Genomic DNA, 25,413 nt, shown 5'->3' on the forward strand with positions numbered 1-25,413 from the left:
AAAGAACGAACACCTGTATCTTTCCGTACGGGCTCTGATTTCCCTTATTTTATCGTGGGATCGTTCCTCCCTATGTAGGTACGTGTCAACAAAATATTTTCGCATTCGGAGGAGAACGTAGGTGACGAATATCGTGAGAAGGTTCAGTCGCAACGAAAAACGCATTTGTTTTAATGATGTCCAGTCGAAATCCTGTATCATTTCTGTGACACTCTATCCCATAATTCACGATAATACAAAACGTGCTGCCTTTCTTTGAACATTTTCGATGAAGTCCGTCAGTCCTATCTAATAAGGATCTCACACCGCTGAGCAGCATTCTAAAAGAGGACGGACAGGTGTAGTGTAGGCAGTCTCTTTATAAGTGTCCTGCCAATAAAACGCAGCCTTTGGTTAGCCATCCCCACAACATTTTCTGTGCGTTCCTTCCAATTTAAGTTGGCTAAAATGGCTCTGAGCACTATCGGACTTAACATCTGAGGTCATCAGTCGCCTAGAACTTAGAACTACCTAAACCTAACTAACCTAAGGTCACTACACACATCCATGCCCCAGGAAGGATTCGAACCTGCGACCTTAGTGGTCGCGCAGTTCCAGACTGAAGTGCCTAGAACCGCTCGGTCACAGTGGCCGACCCAATTTAAGTTGTTCGTGACTGCAATACCTTGGTATTTAGTTCAATTTGCGGTTTTTAGATTAGACTGGTTTATCGTGTAACCGAAGTTTAACGAGTTCCTTATAGCTCTCATGTGGATGACCTCACTCCATTAGTTATTTACAGTCAACTGCCAATTTTCACACCATTCAGACATCTTTTCTAAATCGTTTTGCACTTTGTTTTGATCTTCGGAGGACTTATTAGTCGACAAACGACAGCGTCATCTGGAAACAACCGAAGACGGCTGCTCAGACTGTCTTCCAAATCGTTTAAATAGATAAGGAACAGCAAAGGGCCTATAACACTATCTTGGGGAACGCCAGAATCACTTCTGTCTTACTCGATGACAGGGAATCACAAATCCAGTCACATAACTGAGACGATATTCCATAAGCATGCATTTTCACTACGAGCCGCGAGTGTGGTACATCGTCAAAAGCCTTCCGGAAATCCAGAAATACGGAATAGATCTTAAATCCCTTGTCAATAGCACTCAACATTTCATGTGAAGAAAGAGCTAGCTGTGTTCCATAGGAACGATGTCTTCTACACCCATGTTGATTGTGTGTAAACAGACCGTTTCCTTCGAGGCAATTCATAATGTTAGAACACAATATATGTTCCAAAATCCTGCTGCATATCGACGTTAACGATATGGGCCTGTAATTTAGTGGATTACTCCAACTACCTTTCTTGAATATTGAGGTGACCTGTGTCACTTTCCAGTGTTTGGGTACGGATCTTTCGTCGAACGAACAGTTGTATGTGATTGTTAAGTATGGAGCTAATACATCAGCATACTCCGAAAGGAACGTAATTGGTATACAGTCTGGAATAGAAGACTTGCTTTTGTTAAGTGATTTAAGTTGCTTTACTACGCCGAAGATATTTACTTCTACGCTAATAATGTTGGCAGCTGCTCTCGATTCGAATTATGGAATACTTACTTCGTCTTCTTTTGTAAAGGCATTTCGGAAGGCTGTGTTTAGTAAATCTGCTTTGGTAGCACTGTCTTCGATAGTACATCCATTGCTATCGCGCAGAGAAGGCATTGATTGTTTTTTGTAGCTAACATACTTCACATACGACCAGGATCTCTTTGGATTTTCTGCCAGGTTTCGAGACTGCGTTTCGTTGTGGAAACTCTTATAAGCATCTCGCATTGAAGTCCGCGATAAACATCGGGCTTCTGTAAAAGATGGCCAATCTAGGGGATTTGGTGTATGTTTAAATTTGGCATGTTTGTTTCATTGTTTCTGCAACGGTGTTCTAACCCGTTTTTTGTAATAAGGAGGATCAGTTCCGTCATTTGTCAATTTGTATGGTATAAATCTTTCAACTGCTGCTGATACCATTTCTTTGAATGAAAGCCACATCTGGTCTACACTTACGTTATTAATTTGGAATGAGTGGAGATTAGCCGGCCGCGGTGGTCGTGCGGTTCTAGGCGCTGCAGTCCGGATCCGCGGGACTGCTACGGACGCAGGTTCGAATCCTGCCTCGGGCATGGATGTGTGTGATGTCCTTAGGTTAGTTAGGTTTAAGTAGTTCTAAGTTCTAGGGGACTGATGACCTAATATGTTAAGTCCCATAGTGCTCAGAGCCATTTGAACCATTTTTGAGTGGAGATTGTCTCTCAGGAAGGCGCCAAGTGAATTTTTATCTGCTTTTTTGAATAGGTATATTTTCCCTTATATTTCGAGGATTTGGGGATTACAATATTCAGTCTCGCTACGACAATCCTGGGTACACTAATCCCAAAATCGGATTTGGTGCTCGTTATTAACTCAGGATTATTTGTTGCTAAGTCAGGTGTGTTTTTACAACCGTTTACTATTCGCATGGGCTCATGAACTAACTGCTCGAAATAATTTTCAGAGAATGCGTTTAGCACAATCTCGGATGTTATTTTATGTGTACCTCCGGAATTAAACATGTAATTTCGCCAACATATCGAGGATACATTAAATTCACCACCAACTTTTATCGTATGAGTCGGGTACGTGTTTGAAATCAAACTCAAGTTTTCCTTGAATCTTTCAGCAACTCTATCATCTGAATTGGGAGGTCGGTAAATGGATCCAATTATTGTTTTATTCTGGTTACCAACAATGACGCCTGACCATGCTAACTCACAGGAAGTATCTACTTCAATTTCGCGACAAGTGAAACTACTTCTAGCAGCAACAAACACGCCACCGCCAACCGTGTTTAGCCTATCCTTTCATTGTCTTTTTCAATAAGCACAGAGTGAGGACTAAAGGTACAATGCTGATGCAGACACTGCATCAGTGTGATGTTCATGTTGCTGCAATAACTGAAACGTGGATAAAGGCCAGGAACAAATCAACTTCCTCAAATACAACACTTTTCGGAAAGATATGTAAGACGGCAGCGGCGGAGTGGCCATATGTACACGCGATTCAATAGCAGCAAAAGAAAGCCCTCAACTGGCAGTACTTCAGAACATCGAAGGCGTCGCACTCCAAATAAGAGACCGGAGCAGGCGCACCCTCAACATAGTTTGTATGCAAAATCCCCAGGGATGCCCCTATCAATACAGTGCTTACGACACATAACGGCACTTGATGGAATCCTAATACTGGGTAACTTTAATGCAACACTGCAAGTGCTAGCTGACAAACCATACAATGGTAGCGGACGCCAACTCTTCGACCTACTGACAACAGAATCAACCAACAGATTCCCAGTAAATCAACCGACCTTCATCTGATTTCATGGACGTTAGACACTAACCTACATGCAGCACAGCCCCAACATCAGCGGCGAAATGGCGGAATCTAGCATCGGCGATTCCATCACAAGGGACCACCTTCCCATCCTCATTGCGACTAGTGCCACCCAACTCCCAGACCAGCTGCCCACAAGACGGACAATGCTAAAATACGCTGACGGAGACTCGGACAGATATAAAGATATACTCTTAGTAAGCCTAGCGCTTCCTATAGCTGTAAGAGACTACAGTGAGCTTCAGCAGGCCACAAACAGATTCTAGTCAGCCGTATATCATTGTCTTAAACAGCTGGAGGCAAACCAACCCCCAAGATACCCTCAACCCAGTACAACAGAAAAAAATCTGTACAAACAAATCATACAAACCGATAACACAGACTTCAAAAGCTGGAGTAGCAGCCATTATGCAAGGATAAAACAATCATTTCTTTGTATGGACAAAGACAGTGGGATGGCATGAGCAGACAGTTAAACTACAGATTTGGGGGAGGGTGGGGGGCAAGTTCTGGAAGTGCTTCAAAACGCTGACAGATATGGCAACCCTTCCAGGATCAGTTTCTGTGAATCCTGAGAAACAGTCAACAAAATATATAGTTGTAGCAATTTGAAATCTCAGTGTGAATAAAATATTTGAAGATTAATTGTGATTTAAGCTTGGTTGAATAATTTAAGCACACATGCATAGAGTCACGCATGTAATTATAGATAATTTTGTAATAACTGCATCTGTTGCCATGCTTGAGCATCTGCTCGCTGGTTTCAATGCTTTAGTTCAAGTTGTATGAAATAGTGCCACGTTTGCGCGTCTGGTCGCTGGCTATAGACGTTAAGGAGTGCTTTATGTATGTGTTTGTACAGATCACTGCTCGATCAGAACGTTGTCTTAGAAAGATTAAGTGATTATTAATTTATTTTCTTGTATATGTGCTAGTGACACTTTAGTAATTATTTGTGTGAGGGAAATTTGCTCGTGAGGGGATAATATCGATTAGTCCTACACCACATAGTAACGAGAGCTAAAGCTCATTTAGAGAAACAAGCAAATGCTGTAGACAGGATTCATACTGAAATGGCGGACGTACATGGGACTAACAAAATTTTGTGGGACGAGACAGAAATGAGAATGCTAGGTGCGCAGAGAACCGATGAGATAAAAGCGGATCACAGGGAATTTTTGGAAGAAGGTAGATTCAGTCAAGCCAGGGGAGGAGAATCTGCTAGCGAGGAAGAAACTCGGGAACACGTGGATGCAGTAGTAAACATCAGAAACCACTGTGTAGTTAGCCCACGTGGACACAAAAGCTCCCGTAATTACTACAGCCGCCGACAATCGAATGCGTCGGCACGCAGTGACGCATAAGGTTATAGTGTTTATAGTAGACACGAAAGGATTGATAGAACACAATACCGGTAGGTCCACGCTTCTTCAGAACCAATTACGTGAAATAACGTGCAAGATGCTGACGTGGCAGGAATGGAAAACACACTGGCGTTTCTCCAAGAAACTAGAAAAGCGATAAATGGTGGCAATAAAACTATGAAAAACTAAAAGCAAAATAACATGACAAAAATCGAAAATAGTATGAAAACCGAAATTAAAAGGAACATGTCGGGAATTCACAAAAGCATGGACAAATGGTTTAAATGGCTCTGAGCACTTTGGGACTTAACTTCTAAGGTCATCAGTCCCCTACAACTTAGAACTATTTAAACCTAACTAACCGAAGGACATCACACACATCCATGCCCGAGGCAGGATTCGAACCTGCGACCGTAGAGGTCACGCGGTTCCAGACTGTAGCGCCTAGAACCACGCGGCCACCCCGGCCGGCCAGGATGGACAAAGTTAACATGGTTATTAACCCAAATTAAGACGGAAGCAAAAGACGTCAAAGACGAGGTAGTTACACTGCAAGCCAAATTGGCACGCGAAGTAGCTGAGATGAAAAGAACTTCTAATGAAGCTAAATAAATAGCAGGAAACGCGAAACCTATTGCTCTTGTTACTAAGGAGGAGACACTACAAACCGCAAAAGTAGGAAAACGGGCAAAGTATAAATCGCAGAGTAGGATAGGGGGCGTCGAAGAGACGCAGTTGTGTGCGAAAGAGATACCGTCGATGAAGTACCTAAGGTGGAATTAGAGCAACTCCGAATAAGCATGAAAAGGGAAATGAAACAACTAGCTGAAGAAATATAGTCTCAATACAAATGTTCGTCGGGCGAGGTGGCCGAGAGGTTCTAGGCACTACAGTCTGGAACCACGCTACCACTACGGTCGCAGGTTCGAATCCTGCCACGGGCATGGATGTGCGTGATGTCCTTAGGTTAGTTAGGTTTCAGTTGTTGTAAGTTCTAGGGGACTGATGACCTCAGATGTTAAGTCCTATAGTAGTCAGAGCCATAGAAATGTTCAGAAAATACGGAAACCCAGAGTGAAAGTGTAAGAACAACGAGAAAGATAAGAGCCAGAAAAAATTCGGTACAGCACAATCTTGTACAAACAGAAAGTAGCGTGTCCGACAGCGTAAACACAGTAAAGGAATGTGGTATGGCCATCTTTAGCATAGAAAATAAAATCACACAAAATCCAGCAGCTCTGCATTTGCAAAACCAGGTGAATATATAACGCCGTATTCGGCATGGACAACTGCATCCCGTAAATTCGTACTACCGCACACCTATCGAATAATACTGAGTGCGCTGTAGAAATGAGGAGTGAACACAGCCGGAAGAGCGGACCTGAGAAAGCGCGCGAAAGACGCAAAGTCCCACCAATGGGAGTAGTTAAAACACCGGAAGAAAATTTTTACTTCAACTTCTTCATTTCAGTCAGAAGGTTCCAACATTATAAAGATGACGGAAATATTTTACACCCCATGTTATAGGACAATTTGATCTGAGTTTACCACCCCATTGGCCTCTCAGTTTCCAATTAGATTTTGTCTGCTCGTACATGGAAGGTGCAACCACTTAATGGATGAGAAACATAGCAAGAACTTGTAAGACATATGAGGAGTTCTGCACAGCGTTTCTCAATAATTACTGATCTAGAGAAACACAAGACCGAATTAAGCAAGACATGATGATGAGCAGGAATTTCGAAAATTCAGAGTTCCGCAGTCTGGTCAAGTTTTTTTGAAAACATGACGAAATAGAACCGATACTTAGATGAACCATGCAGTCCAGCAGGAATCATTCGACTACGTTACATGAAGTTACCAATAACTTATCAGCAAACGTTAGCCGGTAGGTGCGGTGACAATTTGGAGTTGTTTAAAGGCACGCTCAGAGAATTAGAATTTGCCTTTAACTAACAGCAGGACACGGACAAAAGGAATCAAAGAGAAACCCAGAATATGAATCGGGATAATCAAAACACAATCATTAGACGCCAGGATTGGAACAATGATGGCTACAGACAACTACAGCAAAATTTCCAACGAAACAATGAAGCCAGGAGCAATCCCACTTGGGAAAATAATAGAGACCGTAGACAGACACACAAGCAGAGAGGATTCACATGGAACAATAGTGGACAGTGGAACAATAGTAGAAACAGCAACCGCACACATACCAATAAGGTATGGCAAAGAAATGGTCGCGCCGAGAAGGGACAAGGAGTCGACATTCGTCCACCAAATCCTCGACGTGTACAGGTGCAGGTGGCAGAAGGGGGAAATGATGACTGACTAGGCCAGAGATCGGGCAAGTCAGAGAAACAGATTGAAAACAGCATGGATAAGGTCAGGGATATACACTCCTGGAAATGGAAAAAAGTACACATTGACACCGGTGTGTCAGACTCACCATACTGGCTCCGGACACTGCGAGAGGGCTGTACAAGCAATGATCACACGCACGGCACAGCGGACACACCAGGAACCGCGGTGTTGGCCGTCGAATGGCGCTAGCTGCGCAGCATTTGTGCACCGCCGCCGTCAGTGTCAGCCAGTTTGCCGTGGCATACGGAGCTCCATCGCAGTCTTTAACACTGGTAGCATGCCGCGACAGCGTGGACGTGAACCGTATGTGCAGTTGACGGACTTTGAGCGAGGGCGTATAGTGGGCATGCGGGACGCCGGGTGGACGTACCGCCGAATTGCTCAACACGTGGGGCGTGAGGTCTCCACAGTACATCGATGTTGTCGCCAGTGGTCGGCGGAAGGTGCACGTGCCCGTCGACCTGGGACCGGACCGCAGCGACGCACGGATGCACGCCAAGACCGTAGGATCCTACGCAGTGCCGTAGGGGACCGCACCGCCACTTCCCAGCAAATTAGGGACACTGTTGCTTCTGGGGTATCGTCGAGGACCATTCGCAACCGTCTCCATGAAGCTGGGCTACGGTCCCGCACACCGTTAGGCCGTCTTCCGCTCACGCCCCAACATCGTGCAGCCCGCCTCCAGTGGTGTCGCGACAGGCGTGAATGGAGGGACGAATGGAGACGTGTCGTCTTCAGCGATGAGAGTCGCTTCTGCCTTGGTGCCAATGATGGTCGTATGCGTGTTTGGCGCCGTGCAGGTGAGCGCCACAATCAGGACTGCATACGACCGAGGCACACAGGGCCAACACCCGGCATCATGGTGTGGGGAGCGATCTCCTACACTGGCCGTACACCACTGGTGATCGTCGAGGGGACACTGAATAGTGCACGGTACATCCAAACCGTCATCGAACCCATCGATCTACCATTCCTATACCGGCAAGGGAACTTGCTGTTCCAACAGGACAATGCACGTCCGCATGTATCCCGTGCCACCCAACGTGCTCTAGAAGGTGTAAGTCAACTACCCTGGCCAGCAAGATCTCCGGATCTGTCCCCCATTGAGCATGTTTGGGACTGGATGAAGCGTCGTCTCACGCGGTCTGCACGTCCAGCACGAACGCTGGTCCAACTGAGGCGCCAGGTGGAAATGGCATGGCAAGCAGTTCCACAGGACTACATCCAGCATCTCTACGATCGTCTCCATGGGAGAATAGCAGCCTGCGTTGCTGCGAAAGGTGGATATACACTGTACTAGTGCCGACATTGTGCATGCTCTGTTGCCTGTGTCTATGTGCCTGTGGTTCTGTCAGTGTGATCATGTGATGTATCTGACCCCAGGAATGTGTCAATAAAGTTTCCCCTTCCTGGGACAATGAATTCACGGTGTTCTTATTTCAATTTCCAGGAGTGTATATTAAAGTATGAAGATGTAGGAAAAGTGCTGTTAGAAGAGAGGACGAAAAGGTAGAACGGAAATTTACCCTATGATCCGAATAAAAATAGGTGACATTAACTGCACTGCAATAATAGATAGTGGGAGTGAACTGTCGGCGATATCAGACTCACTATGTAACAAATGCAGGAACTCTGTGAATCCACCAACACTAGCAGTACGGAAGTTGAAGGTGACAGGCAAAACTAATGGGGAAGAGCAGAAGAGATTTCACAACAGACACAAATCGAATTTGAATGCCAAGGACATAAACTTACCTCAAATCTGTTTGTTATACCAAAATTAACAGCAGACATATTTGTCGGTGTTGACTTTCTCTCTGCTCAAAAGGCGATAATAGATCTGGGAAGGGCTGAATTAACAGTGAGAGAAAATGATCAAATCACTATCAGGTTTGACGAAAAAGCCATAAAGGCACAAATACCGGCAAACTGCCAAAAATTGCAGTTTAGGGACCAGCAGACAGGAAAGGACAATATACACTGTGAAAAGAAAACTTGTAAGGAAGCTTCTATGACAGAGAGAGAGAGCAATTACTAGAATATAATGAGGAATTCCACACAAAAGTAAGAGCATTAAAGAACGTACACGCAACCGATAAGCAGGGGCTGGAATTGGCACAGCACAACAATGCAGAAGTCTTTTTACCTAAATCAGGGTAATAAAAGAATACCAATACCGATTTAATGTGAGGAAACATAGACATTTTCGTGTTCCACCCAATGTCATTCCATGGTCATACCGGGGCAGGGTTTTATTAGAATTAGATAAAATGATTGACGTCGGCGTCATTGAACCGGCGACATCCGAATACAATAGACCTTTAAGAGTGGTTGAGAAGAAGGATGGTGGAATCCGACTTGTTTTAGACTCGCGTCAAATAAACACAATTATTGTGCCAGAAACAGATCGCGCTGAGCGGTCAGAGGAACTGCACCAGAAATTCCATGAGATTACGGTTTTTGCTTCATTGGATATGAGATCAAGCATTTGGCAGATAGAACTCGATCCTGCGTGCCGCAGATACACTGCATTTCTTGTATATGGACAGTGCTTCCAATTCCAAAGTTTGTCATTTGGATTAAGTATTTCATCTTCAGCATTCATCAGAGGTTTTGGTAACATATTAAGCTCAAACCTCAATGGAAGAATCACATGTTATGTCGATGACGTGCTCATAACTGGGAATACGTAGGAAAGACATAATACACTACTGGGAGGATAGCTGGGCGGACTAAAACAACGTGGTGTAGCAGCAAATATTAGTAAATTGTGTTCTGCGAGCAGTCAACTGCACTTTCTTGGTCACGTCATAATTAGTGATGGGATCTCTCCCGATCCAGAAAGCATGCAGCTGTTGCGGAATTTGCAGCTCCCATAACTAGAATACAACTAAGGGGCTTCTTAGGAGTAACCAGTTTTTACAAAAAATTCATTTATATCACTTCTTTGACCACACCCCGCCTCTGTCAGATGACAGAGGGTATGGGATGAGTGCGCAGCCAGTGAGTTTCATGCTCTCAAGTCAGCACTTGTTGCTGCTCCTACACTGTCGCACCCGGATTTGTCTCAGGACTTTTGCATGGCGACGAATAGAGAAAGATAGGATTAGGGGTGATGATTTTCCGGGAGTACGAGCAAGACGGAAAGAGAGTACACAAAACTATTGCGTTCTGGAGCAGAGTTCTGACGAAGAGCGAAAGATATTGTTTTGTAACGGAACCAGCCATAATTTGGAGCTTTAAAAAATTTAGGTATTTCCTTTTCGGTAGGTAAACGGAAGTATATACCGATCATAAAGCCCTTGAATTCCTGCTGACCGCGAAACTCACTTACGGAAGACTGTCACACTGGATTGTTACACTACAAGAGTATGAATTCTCAACCGTGCACGTGCCAGGTTCCACTAACTTCGCTGTCGTTGCACTGTCGCGTTGACCCATAGGCATAACGGAGCAGGAAGCAGAAGAAATAGAACACGAACATTATTCGTTGTTCTACCTCCGAAAGGTAGCATTCGAAAACTTCATCACTGCCACGATGCAAAATATAAGGATAGTGCAGGATAAAAATCCCAACTTACTCGAGATAGAGAAAAAATGGAGGGATCGTGCCCAGGCAAATACACGCCAAAATTACCTCCTTAGAAAGGCAATTCTCTTTTAAAGAACAAACGTCTACGAGTCATTGTGGGTGGTGTGTGTGCCAGAAGAAGTTATTAATAAACTCATTTGGTACATACACTTAAGCTATGCAATCTTTGGTGCTCGTAAATGTCTTTTGAAACTGAAGGGGATATGTTATTTCAGAAACATGGAAAGTAGGATAAGAGAAGTATTGGCCATCAGCAAAAGGTGACAAAAGCAAAGACGACAACTGTATCTTTGCAAGCCCCAATGTATCTTATAGTACCCAAGAAATTGCGTCATATCGCGGCCACAGATTTAATGGGTCCTTTGCCGACAACGCCAATGGGATATAAATACAGTCTAGTAGTGTTAGAACTCACATATAAGTGACGCTGACCACTTCAGAGAGCCACGGGTCGCACTGTAAGCAAAGCATTCCTTAAAGATTTACTAACTCAGGTCAGACCAGTCGAAGTTGTTCTCTCAGATGATGGACCCCAATATAAATCAGAGATTTCGAAGAGAACATTAAGGAGACGTAAGATTAAACCTGTCTTCATCTGTAGCTTTAGGCCCAGTTCTAATCCTTAGGAGAGAACAGTGAAGGACGCAGGGAGCCTTGGCCGTCTATACTGTGGCAAAAGGCATGTGACGTAGGATGTCTTTCTGAAAAAGTTTCAGGGTGTCATCAATGAACTCCCCCATAGCACCACTTCGGTACCGCCAATCTCCATACTGAAGAATAGACAGGCTCCATACAGAATAAGGGAACTAGTCGATTTCCCGCCAAGGAAACGACAACAGCATAGAGCCCTCGTAGCAGAGGCGCAATGTAACATTCGTGTGGCAGGAGAGAAGAGCGAGACGCCTGCAGATACCAAAGCAAATGAATGAGAATTTGTTATTGGCCACCGAGTGTTGGTAAAATCCTAGCGTTTTTCCAATAAACAAAAGAGGCTATGCCACAAATTATTCGCTGACTATGACTGACCTGTACTGGTTAGGTGATTAGCACACGCGAACGCAGTGGATTTGGAGTCCATTAAAACGGGGGAGTCATTTGGCTTACATCACGTAAGCTATATAAATACGTGGAGTGAAAACATGGAAAGGTAAACTAGTAAATGGAGAATAGGAGTCCATTGTGTAGGTTATTTATAAATTTAAAGACTAAGCAGAAATAGTAGTCTGGTATGAAATGATTAGAATTAAGCTGTGGTAGAAAGAACAATAGTTAAATTGATAACCAGCAAGTACAAAACCATTCAGTGATCCCATATTATCTGTGCCTGGAAAAGATAGAACAATCCCACTGAGTTTACTTAAGAAAAGCTATCTCTCTTTAAATATGTTCGCAGTGATATGGGTGCGTGATAAAAGGATTACCTGTACAAATTCGATGACAGTTTTCGGAACAACAAACTGTAAAGAAATATTTAATTTGCGGGAGTACAGGATGTCACCAGTGTGTGGTTTGTTAGGCATTATATACGGAGACAAATGTGTATGCCTCCCGTGTTATTTAGAAGTGTTGATGTTAATATAATTTGGTGGCTTGCTCAGCGTAAACTACGTAAGAACGCACCGTGAAAATGTAGAGTAAAACTCTTAATTGAGGTTAATGAGACGAAAGATTAATAATGGCCGCCTCATCTGCGTGATGGCGTATGAACGCAGTAAAATCTGATAAGTTTGTGGGAACTTAGTGTCAGAATGTTTGCTATACTTACTTGGTCACGTAAGATTAAATACAGATGGCTAACACGACAACTACAGGCACAGAAGTTCCGAAAATTGTTGCTTCAGAGAATGTACTAACAAGATCTCACTGCGGTAGCCGTGATACTGGGCAGTGATCACAATATCACGCAAAAGATTCATCTGTCTGCAGGTACCAAACAAAGAAACAGTTAAAGGCGATCGCAACAAGAAAGAGCTGGATTACCAACTGAGCAAATATGACTAACCGTGTTTCCCACCCACACAACTTTCACAATCAGAGAACCACACATCGGAAGAATGCTTCTGAGGTTATAGAAACAAAAACGGGAGTAAGTAAAATCAGAGTAGAGTAAACACACTGGCCAGTGCGTTTGTTTTATTTGTGTTTGTTGATTGTTCAACTTCAACAAGTAGCGTAGACAGATATTTACAATGTGGCATGGGCCTTGGTATTGGAGTACACTGCATATCATAATAAAAATATTTCTCCCACATAACAGAGGTCCGGGGAAATGAGAGCTGCATAAAGTACATGTACTCATAAAATTAAAGCTAAAATAATAATTTAAACAAGAACATCTGCCTTAAAAGGCACTGTCATCTATCCTCAATAGACAATCAGTGTAATGTACGATGGTTATGTGTATGTTAAATTCCATATACAGGTATGGATGATTTAGACTGAGTGCATTAGTGGGTGCAGGTATTCAAATGACCGGCACAAGCATAACGAGCTGTTCGAGGTAACACTGGACAAAAGGAGCCAGGTGCTGGGGTGGCCCAACTGCTGGTGTGGACGCAAACGGTAAAACCGCTCCTGGCGAGCGCATCACGGACAAAAGGTGACGGGACAGCGGACACACGCCGTCGAACTCCCAGGCATCAACTGGGCCCGCGCAGCTTGCTAATGATCTATAGAGTGGTGGCATGTTCGACAAGGCTTCGACAGCAGATGACATGGCAAAGAAACTGACAGGAGCACAGCCTGCCTGCGGTGGCACGCAGGCTTTACACACATGAAGTTTGTGCACTGCAAAAGAAACCCTTATCGCTACCTTGTAGCACCATCAAAGCTTAATGAGTGACTTTTACGTCACGAACCCAATAGTTTTGTGTCTTCTGACACCGTTCAACGAGAACCGAGGCAACTACAGAGCCCCCGTTCTCAAGCAAAACCTAAACCAACCCTCAAATTCAAATTAACTCACAGTGACCTATATTCCTTATCTAATTACAATAGTTAACAAGAGACAGAAGATCACGAAGCAAGAAAATTAGGAACACTAAAATCAATGGCTGAAACTCAAATACACGAAGACTGAAATAGGGACCGATAAACATACTTTTCGTCAACGCAAAAGAAGTATAGGTTTCCTAATATTCACTGCCTGCACCACATAAAACCTGTGTACTTTCTTACCAAACAATTATCCGTCCCGGCGAAGAACACCAGGTGAGACTGCCCATCAATGCAACGCTCTACCTTGCTGCGCACCTTGTGAACAGACATGCCATACCTCGCAATCAGTGCAAATCGACAAGAAAGCAGAACGCCCATGGATCATGTTGCAGACGCACTAGAGGTAATTCACACCAGCGAGGCACGTCAGTTCACACCACATATCACCACACAGAGATTACAGTGTCCCCCTGTAGATAAACTATCATCAAAAGTGTCAGTGAAGTGTCAATCAGTGAACAGCGTTAGGATCATACACACAATAGCGCCACATCTGAATGACTTATCAACACCCACCGACAAAATTCATCGTTGCCTTTATGAAACATTTTTTGTAAACCGTATAACTTTAAAATATCTTGTTTCAACGTGTTTCTTGTGAGCGAACACACAATATTTGTGCATTGCCCTTTGTTACTCTAACATTGAAATGTCGATCCGAAAACGAACATTTGTAATTTTCTTTTAAATGCAGATCGTCAAACTAAACAACATGATTACAACCATTCCTCTATTGAATTTACAGTATGTACACTAAAAGTAAGCACTGGACCTACCCAGACCATTCACAAATCATGTAAAAAATAACTGACTCATTCACTTGAACATACGATCTGGGGACCTATGCCTTTCACGGGCAAGTGCTCTGCCATCTGAGCTACCCAAGCACGAATCACGACCCGTCCTCATAGCTTTACTTCTGCCAGTACCTTGTCGCCTACCTTCCATACTTTACAGAAGCTCTTCTGCGAATCTTGCACAACCATCACACCTGGAAGAAAGGATGTCGCGGAGACATAGCTTAGCCACAGAATGGGGGATGTTTCCAGAATGCTATTTTCACTCTGCCAGAGTGAAAATCTCATTTTGGAAACATCCCCCAGGCTGTGGCAAATTAGTGCTGGTTCGAATTAAGTTAAGGTAGGTGGGTGCCGTGACAAATACGCTACCGACGGAACAGATTTCAGAGGCGCAGGGGCAACTTAACTTCGATTCAGGGGATTGAAACCCACACTACAGACACCTCTAAACCTGCAGTTATCCAAATCATGACTCTGAAGAATGCCAATGATGCACTAAACAGTGTCACTTATGACACGAAACTGTCGCTCCTGCTGGTCCCTCTAACGTTTCGAATGTACAACCACCTTTATCTGATTTGGGGACCACACAGTCGTCAGCCGAGGGAGAACAACACGACAGTGCTGTAATACACACGACCAATGACGGGGTGCAAGACGAAGGTGGAGCTGGAAACGGGACAGATACTGGTGTTACAGCCGTCCAGATGAATCAGGGGGTCACGGAAAACAGAGCTGGGAACGACACCACGACTGAGCAAAAGCTGAGAAAGAAATTAGTTCCAATGTATCAGATGTTCCAGAGCAGGAATACATTTCCCTGCAAGGAATGGCGAAAGATAGTCGTGAATCTTCTGGAAAAGGGAGGTTTCCGTTGACGACCCCATCGTCGGAGCCCTCTGAGAAGTCCCCAGCTTCGTCTCCAGAGCGGTCGAGGTCACCCAGGAAATCCAGGAAACGTAACAAAAAGGGAAGGACCGCATATCCGGCTTTGGGGAGCTTGGCACCAGTTGCAGGGAAGAAGTTTCGAAGTATGGACGAAGATTAACCGGCGAAAGACACAGCTGCTATGGGAAGAGTTCATGAAAGATTGAAGATGAGTTTCAGCAAGACCACCGCTGATGATACATGCAGCAGTCAGAAGCGATCCCTTCAGGAAACAAAGAAGAAAATGGATCTCAAACAAGCCACTATCCTAAGCAAAAAAGTTTGCATTGGGCAGACGACACTGAGAACTATAAAATTCCTCTGAATAAGTCACATGAAATGGAATATTACGGAATCATAACATGAATGTACGTAAGAATGTCGAAACGAATGGTGTAATCGGAGTAACCCATAGACTATCAACTTGCTATAGTGGATCAAACACATAACATCACGGCTATAAACATAAATTAGATACAGAGCGACACAAATACATCCGCTCCCAAAGATTTTATATATCAGTCCAATATAGAGGCGGCGCTATTGCAAGAAGTCAGATTCCAAAGATTTTCTATAGCGGGATACATAGAAATTTTAAATGTTGCCTCAGGAAGGGCATGTGGCACTGCAATCCTCGTTAAGGAAGGAATCATAATCAAAGATGCGTGTTTCACCGTAAATGTTGTTAATGTTTCCTTCCTGAAACAATGCTCGACGTGACAGGGCCAATTTTTTTACACATAATATTGTTTATGTACTAAAAAAATACTGCGGCAGTTATTATTGGTGGAGATTGGAAGTGTGCTATACACAGGAAAGATCAACACCCCGATTTCAGTAACTCCACCGAACTGGCGAGCCTAGTGCAATAGCTGCAATGGAAGGACGTCTGGGAAATAAAATACCCATTGTCCGTAAAATATGCGTACTTTACCAATAATGCCCAAAGCATGATAGACCGCACATATGTCATATCAAATTTAGCACATAAAATTAGTGCAGTTGAACTGATACCTACTTCTTTCTTGGGTCATCTTGCTGTGAGGTGTAGTATTGTACTACCAAAAAAGCTAACATACTGGTGGTGTCCATTATGGAAATTAAATATTGATATGCTGAACGATATTGCACTCGCTGAGCAGGTCGAAGGAACGTGGCAGGCTTCTCTACGACAGCGTCGTAGATACAGGTCCACAATTGACTGGTGGACACGGTGTACAAAAAAGAATCTTCGTTCAACTTTGATATCTTATGGACGGGAAAAAGTGATGTGGTTTAGAAAAACGGAGGAATTTCATTACTGTTGTTTGCATGAACTTCATGACCAACCGATTACCGAGGAAGTTAGATTAAATGTCAACAAAACCAAGGCTCAAATACTTAGTCTAAAAAGAAGACAATCTGAGAGTTTGCAAATAAAATCCCGTATTCAGACTGCAGCTGAAGAAGAAAAAACAACACTCTACCAACTAATACAACATGAGAAAAACAGAAGAAGAACTTCTATAGCGACAAAGCGAGCTGAAGACTGCCGTGTTCTGACGTATCAAAGGACATCACGTTTTATGTTATTTCATACAGTGACAACCAGTATAACCCTTCCTCTGTAAAAGAGCTGCTCCGTACCAGTGGTTTAGAATATCACATGACTAAGGAACAAAACAGGGATCTTAATAGTGCCACAAGGTGCGCAGACGTTTTAGATGATATCAGTAAAAGTGTACCCTCCAAAAAGTCACCAGGTCCTGATGGTTTAGCTACAGAATTTTAATTAAAATACTGGCACATAGTTGTTGATAAATGTGCAGAGGTTATTAACGAAACACTGAAGGGAGTTCCTATCCCTAAAGAATTAAAAGAGGGCATTACCGTTCTAGTTTCTAAAGGGAGAAATACGGAACTAAAACACATAACCAAAACGAAGCCAATTACTTTAAAGAATGCTGACTATAAAATAATTGCGAGGGTGGTTAAAAACAGACGTAGACCAGTGTTGGATACAGTAATTGGTTCCCATAAAACATCTTCCTGGTCCGAATAATTTTAAAACGGTCTGGCCCCCAGGGGCTTAGCATTCATTTGCTAGGTATGGGCTTGGCGACCCCGGGGTTCCTGAACTGGGAACTGGTAAACGCCGCCAGTCCCCTGTCACCGTAAGCTCTGAGCATACTTCAGCGACCACCATGAGGCGCGGCGGTGGAACGTTGTGTGTCTCAGGGAATGTGGATCTTGGCTTGACCGCCCGGATCGCGAGGATGGAATAAACCTCTATAAACAACCACTCAATCTCAAGGTGTGCTGCGCGCTGATGAGATGCATGGCTGTTGAGGTGGAACAGTCGTTAGCGGGCAACCTCTGGGGAAACTGCCGAACCTCAGTTGTATATGGCTTACCTAGGCACGCGGGCTCTGTCTAGGTGGACTTACATAGCTGCTCGTGGGACCGAGATGAAACCCTCGAACTTTTATTCTTCTCCTCCCAGCGGAAAGGGTGGACCGCTGGTGGGTTCTAACACCCAATCCAACAAAAGGGCTCGTGTAGCCAGTCCTCGTGATTCAGTTACTAGTAACAGAATGCAAACTGCTTCGCAGAATGTGTTTCTCATAATTAAAAGAAAGAAGGCGATTTTCGATAACGTTTCACCATTTTATATACAGAAAGGCTTACAAGGCATTGCTGGCACCTTAACATCTGTCAAGCGCTTGCGAAATGGAACCTTGTTGGTTGAAACATCTATCTTCCAGCAAGTCCAGAACCTTCCAAGGCACAGTTTCTTGGGAAGTTTGCGATTGAATTTCACAACGCCTTGAACTACAGCAAGGGTGTTGCGATTTGCAGAGATCTCGTTAACATTCCCCAAGACGAACTGAAGGCTGAATGGTCCCGGGAAGGAATTTTCGACGTGCAACACGTTATGAAACGGGTGTATGGTGCTCTCATGAAGTCTAAATCATTTATCCTTACGTTTAACAGCACCAAATTGCCAGAGCATGTGAAGGCAGGATTCCTACGTCTCAGTGTATGGCCTGGTTACCCCAACCCCATGCGCTGTTTTAAATGACAACACTTTGGACACACTACTCTCGGCTGTAGAGGGGAATCCACTTGCGGGAAATGTGGTAAAGCCGCCCATGAGGGAGTTGGTTGCTCCTCTCTTCCCAAGTGTGTCAACTGCTCTGGGAATCACCCTGTGTGGAGTAGGAAACGCAGAGATTTCCTTGAGGAATGGAAGATCCAGGATCTTAAAACCACAAAACGCATCCCGTATGGTGAGGCGAAGAAAATCTACAAGTCCATGCAGCCGCCCATGTCCGCTGCCTCCTTTTCTTCCGTTCTGAAACAGCCAGTCTTGAAAACTGATGCTGCTACGCAAACGGAGGTTGCTACTGCCAGCACTAGCACCTGCGTTTGTCAATGTACGTGTGCTGCTGCCGTTCCTGTGAAGCCAGCTGCCCCCCCCCCCCCCCCCCAGGCCCCAGGCCGTGTAAGCTGACATGCTGCCCCTTCCCAGGTCCTGTCTTGTGTTCTGCCCAGCGCTGCTTCAGCCCATACTGCTTCTAAGGTTTTGGCTCCAGTGCCGCCTCAGGCCAGAAAATCTGAGCCAAAGTCAAAGGTAAAGACTCAACCGCTGAAGAAGACTGAAGTTATACAGTATGCTGATGTTGATGTCATTCTCTCTGACGTCTATCTCGACTCCTATTCAGAGGTGATGGAGGTTGATGTCAGACTGGGGCAATCATCTCGCCCCAAAACTGAGCCTCCACCTGTTGTGGGCTCTCCTCCCCAACAGAAAGTGAGGATGAAGGGACTCCCACCCTGATAGATGTCTCCCATTATAGAGTGGAACATGAATGGATTTCAGGCACATGTGGAGGAATTGAACCTCCTAGCACGGCAATGCCCTCTTTTCTTGTGTTTACAGGAAACGCATTTAAAACCATCTGATGCTCCTGTACTAATGGGTTATACGTTATATCGCAAAGATGATCTGACTGGGGAAAGGGCCAAAGGCAGAGCCGCCGTGTTTGTCAATAATGACAACCATTCCTCTGGTCTCGCCCTGGATACTGACCTGCAAGCAGTTGCAGTTGAAATTCATTCACGTTGGAGGCTTACCATTTGCTCCCTTTATTTACCTCCTCTTTGATGCAGTGAGCTTAGAGGCTCTCACAGATCTTATCGCACAACTCCCCCGCCCATTTCTACTCCTGGGCGATTTCAATGCCCATCATGTCCTGTGGGGCTCCACTTTTCTTTGTGCTCGAGGTCGAGTTTTGGAGAACCTCCTAACATCTCAAGTGTTGTGCATCGTCAACACTGGTACTCTGACTCATTTCTCTGCTGCTGTTGGGTCATTCTCAGCCATTGACCTATCTTTCAGCTCTCCAACCCTCACCGGCTCTGTTCGCTGGGAGGTCACTGACGACCTTCATTCCAGCGATCACTTCCCCATCCGCATTTATCTCCTGAATGGTGCATTGCTCGAGCTGAGGCCGCCATCGTGGATGATTGGCAGGGCTTACTGGCCACTGTTCAGTCGGTTGGTTGTCTTTGAACGCCACAACAGCGTACTGGAATGGGTGGATCACATCACACTTGTGATCCTTCATGCTGCTGACCTGTCCATACCAAAGTCTTTTGGTCCTCTTAAGCAGCGCCTTGTTCCTCGGCGGACAGAAGAGTGCCATTCAAACATCTGGGACAGGCGTGCGGCTCTTCGACAATTTAAATGCCGTCTAACAGCGGTCAATCACTGTATCATTATCTTCTTTGATATCAGTAAGGCATATGATACTACTTGGAGACACTGTATTCTTGCACAACTGCATCAATGAGGCTTTCGTGGACCCCTCCCCATTTTCATTCGGTCTTCCCTGTCTCAGCGGCTTTTTCGGACCCGAGTTTGTGACACACTGTCTGATTGCTTTGAGCAGAAGAACGGTGTCCCTCAGGCCAGTGTTTTAAGTGTTACCCTCTTTGCCATAGCCATCAACAGTATAACGTCTACAGTGAGGAGTCCAGTACAGTGTTCCTTATTTGTGGACGACTTTGCTGTTTTCTGTTCCTCCTCCAGTGTTTCAACCGTGAGCATGTATGTGTGTGATGTCCTTACGTTAGTTAGGTTTAAGTAGTTCCAAGTTTCTAGGGGACTGATGAACACAGAAGTTAAGTCCCTTAGTCCCAGTGTTGCAGTTAACAGTGAGGCGGTTAGAGGAGTGGGCTGCGAAGACGGGTTTTCGGTTTTCTGCCGATAAGTGTGTTTGTGTTCATTTTAATTGCTCATGTCGTCTTTTTACTTTGGCTGCCTTGTATGTTGGGGATACTGTCCTACATTTTAGAGACACAGTGCGGTTTCTGGGCCTAATTTTTTACTCCAGGTTGGCATGGCTGCCACACATACGCGACTTGAAATCCAGAACCCTGAACCCACTGAACATCCTCAAGTTCCTCCGCCACAGGTCTTGGGGAGCGGACAGGGTGCGTCTCCTATAGTTTTATCAAGCTTTTGTGCGCTCACGGCTGGACGATGGGTGCACAGTTTATGGATCAGCGAGGTTGTCTTATTTGCAGATCCTTGAAGCTGTCCACCATGCTGGGATTCGACTGGCCATGGGTGCTTATCAGACCAGTCCCATACCCAGACTCTGTGCTGAGACTGGGGAACCGTCACTTACCATCCGGCGGCAGCTCCTGCTGGGGCGCCAGGCTTTCTTGCAGCTCCCACCTCGCCTGCTTACCATCTTGTTGCTCATCCACCTCTGGATCGCCTTTTTTCACCACTGTCCCCGGGCTACGTTGCCATTTGGGATCCGTGTGCAACGTGAGTTAGAGTCCTTCAGTGTGGAGTCTGTACAACCCCAAATCCAGGGTTTTAACCGCCAGCCACCCTGGTTACTGAAGAGGCCCGGAGTGATTTTAGATTTATTGCAGTACAAGAGAGATTGCACTCCTGCCACCGTTTTTAATACAGCATTTTATGCCATTTTATCTGAGCACAACGACTATGTAGCTGTTTTTACAGATGGGTTGAAACAAGGGGATTCCGTTCATTGCTCTGCTGTTTTTCCGGATCGTGTCCTCAAGGTCCGACTGCTTCAGACTTTTACTGTCTTTGATGCAGAATTGTCTGCGATCTCGCGGGCACTGGAGCAGATGAGACATTCTTCCTGTCCGAAATATCTTGTCTGTTCCGATTCACTAACTGCCCTTCACTCATTGCAACGTTTGTATCCATGAGATAAAATAGTCCAGACCATCCAGGATGCCCTCCTCCAACTACAGCGATCTGGGAAGGCAGTGGCTTTCTGCTGGGTTCCGGGGCATGTCGGCATCGCTGGGAATGAAAGGGCAAATCTCGCAGCCAAGGAGGCATGTCTCGATCCACAAGTATCTCAGTGTGCTATCCCCCTGCACGCACTCACCTCGCTGTTGAGCTCACGAGTCATGCGTCGGTTGGAGGTTGAGTGGCTGGAAGTGACTGACAATAAGCTCCGAATAGTGAAGCCCACAATGCGTGTGTGGTGTACTTCCTTTCAGCCCCGTCGACGGGACGAGGTTCACCTCACTCGGCTTCGGATAGGTCACAGCCCTATGACGCATGGCTTCCTGCTCCAGTGGCAGGACCCTCCAATGTGTGGTGCTTGTGGCGTCCAGGTCACTGTGCGCCACGTTTTATTGGACTGCGTTTTATTTTCTGACCATCGGGCCGCGGCTGACTTGCCAGCGGACCTGCCATCTCTTTTAGGCAATACTCGGACGAATGTGGTTTGAAGTTTTAAAGTTCTGTGCCGTGTCAACTGTTTTTACAAAGATTTTTAGGATCTTAATTTGCTCACTGTGTGACAAGCTCCCCCATATTTTATGTAAGTGTCCAGCCAATGACAATTTCCTGTGGCATTCTTGTGTCTGTGTTTTCCCTTTCCCTATGTTTTACTTTCTTATGTAGTATTTTCCTTCTTTTCCTGCTTTCTTTGCGTGTATGCTACAGTTTCTTTAGGTCTGTCCACATTCGTTCCTTTTAATGTGTGTCAGGGCGCTGATGGACTCGACGTTGAGCGCCCTTAAGCCCCAACACACACACAAAACGGTTTGTGAGTATAGGGATATAATCGGACTGTTTTCGACTTCTTCTGCAACAGCCGGTCCTGCCTTCATTGATTTTTCGAAAGGCTTGGACAGAGTCAACACAATGACACAGATGGGTTTTACAGAAAGTTTTACTGTTGTCTAAGTAAATCTCCTGCTGGGAATAAAAACAAGAATTATCATCAACAATCATTATACGAAACCCATAGAGGTCAAAAGTGGCGTTCCCCAAGGAAGTCCACTGTCAATGCTTTTATACATCGTAGCTTCAGAACCTTTACTGTGTCGATTGAATAACGAGCTAGGGGACATAACAATCTCAGGTGAAAGTCGAGTGACCAATGCTCACACCTATGGTGTCGGAGTAGTTGTTAGAAGTTACGAGGATATCCAAAGAATGACAGCACTGGTCGAGCTCTACTGCACCGCCACAGGAGCGAAAATAAATGATACTAAAACTCGTTTTTAAATCTCAACGGTTTTCGACACGTAGACATAGAGTGGGCGAAGTTGGTTGACATACACAAAGAGTTAGGCTTTACGTTTTTCAGAGACCTATTAAAAACATCAACCTTCAACTGGCGGAAGGTTTTAGCGAACATCCGAGGGGCTTAAGTTCTGAATAGTATCAGAGATTTAAACTGGATACAAAACATCAGAGTGATTAACTGTGCTGTATTCTCCAAAGCTATATATGTGGGGCAAATATTTCCAATACTTAAGGAAATATCAATAAACGTCATGAAAATTATTTGCAAATTCATCTGGCAGGGCGAGATTTTCAGAGTGGCTGTGGGTAATCTCATCCTAAGACCTGAAGAGCGAGGACTGGGGTAGATCAACATACGTCGCATGAACACGGCACTATTTGTTGAATGAATACTTGAACTGATAGAGAACAATCACAATAGTATCACATCCCAACTATTCAAGATACTCCAACGGGAATGTTTGAAACCACCTGTACATATAGGTAGAATAAATTATAAATTAAAGCATACCCGACAGGTTTACTTAGAGCTCAGTTACTTGGATGGATTCATCGACGACAAACACAAAAGAACTGGCAGATATATAACGAATCGTCTTTCAACTAACGAATGGCGAAATACGATGGAACTCAAGTATCCAGACCAAAATTGGAAAATCATCTGGCGGAATGTACATAATAAGGTCTCGTCCACTGATGTACAAGGCGCGTGGTATAAGGCTGTAAATGACATCGTTTGTACGAATGACAGACTTTGTTCTATCGGTTTAAGGAATACAAACGTGTGTCAGACATGTAATGCAGTTAACTACCAATCATCGTTTCCTATGCAACGGTAAGTAAACTGTCTGGGATAATGTACGAAACCAAATAGCCTTAATAAAAAGGACTGCTGGCCGCGACGTAACGTTTAATACCATACTTTTGCCACAAAATATCTCGTCTCCTCCAGAAATGCACAACGTTATCTTACGGCTACTTGGAAATTTCGTCCATTGTGTCATTAATAAAAAAGTCCCCAACGACGTTCTGGAACATAATTACGATTTACAAACACATTAGTACCAAATACGCCGTAAAAAAAGACTAATCAAAAACAGTTTGGGGAGATGTTACATATGCCTCTCGAAAAGCAGGGAATCGGATGACGCAGTCTAGTAAACGCTGGATGTATGCTGAAGTAGCGGATTGCTGCTGGGGGTGACGTAGGTGGGGACTTCGTAGGCCTCGAAGCCGTTACGGAAGTCGTAAAGGCCTCAGCAGAAGCCTAAAAAAGTACTGCATGCAGGGGCTAAAAATGTGCATTAACAATGTGCATGCTAGTGATTCCATTCACATCACTGTTCACACTGGGCGCCTCTAGTTCGGTGTGTGGCGAGTTACAGCCGCACGACGACTAGCGGCAAGCAGCACAGGCGTAAACACACCTTAACGATGTTTATATGTGACAGAGAGAGAGAGAAAGAGAGCAGCAAAATCTGATTTTATTTCCTACTCATTACTTTTGTAACAAAGCATCACGTCTAGAAGCTGGTCAGTTCCTACTACTTAGTTTCTTGAACAGAGAATATCTCTGGTTTATTGAGCTTCAACTACAATTTCACCATAGTTTTATGTTTATCTCGACTAAGATTATCTAACAGTAAGTGCCTTACAGACGATTCATTGATCAGTATATTTCTCTAATAGGAACTTGTGTCGAAAAATATGAAACACGAAATAAGTAGGTATTGCCCTAGATGGACGAGAATCACGCTTACGGTAGTCACAATGTACGTGACTTCCGATGATGACAATGTTGCCTTAGGAGGGAGAAACAATGTAAATTCGAAACGGTGGGATGACGTAGGTGCATCGCGTAGTGGAATAAAGCACGATGGTGGAGACTCACCGCGAGGGCGAGGTTTGCAGAGGCGAGGTTGGCGGCGGAGCTGACCGCCGCGACCAATGCGAGCATCGCCCGGGCCTCCATGCTGGACGCGACTGGAGCTCGTATTGCCTGCTCTGCTGTGGCCGCAGCCTCGCGTGATCGCGTGGCCGTCTGCCCTGCTAAACGCGCCAAAGCTCACCACACGCCACCTGTGAACCTCACGCTCCAGTGCCTCGGTTAACTAACGCCCAGTCCTTGAAGCTCATATCTGCACGACGTGGTCTTTCTCTTCTTCCTGTTTTCCAGGAACTTTCTGCTGTGCGAATAGCAAATGCGGTCCGTAATGTTTTATAATATGAAATTTGTCGTGCTAATTGTTTGGAATCCTTAGATGATGCATGATCACAAATTTTTACATGATTAAAATAGTGCACGGTACATCCAAACCGTCATCGAACCCATCGTTCTACCATTCCTAGACCGGCAAGGGAAGTTGCTGTTCCAACAGGACAATG

At 44.8% G+C, this 25,413-nt stretch overlaps 1 protein-coding gene across 2 annotated transcripts in view; it reads right to left on the bottom strand.

The window, feature by feature from the left end:
* Positions 1–25,060, bottom strand: part of LOC126155701 (uncharacterized) — a 134,160-nt gene extending 109,100 nt beyond the window's left edge. For both annotated transcript variants that reach the window (XM_049916257.1, XM_049916249.1), the window contains exon 1: positions 24,920–25,060. In XM_049916257.1, coding sequence (XP_049772214.1) covers positions 24,920–25,000 — 81 coding nt within the window. In that variant the 5' untranslated portion in view covers positions 25,001–25,060. The remainder of the gene's footprint in view (positions 1–24,919) is intronic.
* Positions 25,061–25,413: the final 353 nt, after the last annotated feature.

Source organism: Schistocerca cancellata, chromosome 1, assembly GCF_023864275.1.
Source record: "Schistocerca cancellata isolate TAMUIC-IGC-003103 chromosome 1, iqSchCanc2.1, whole genome shotgun sequence".
Lineage (NCBI taxonomy): Eukaryota > Metazoa > Arthropoda > Insecta > Orthoptera > Acrididae > Schistocerca > Schistocerca cancellata.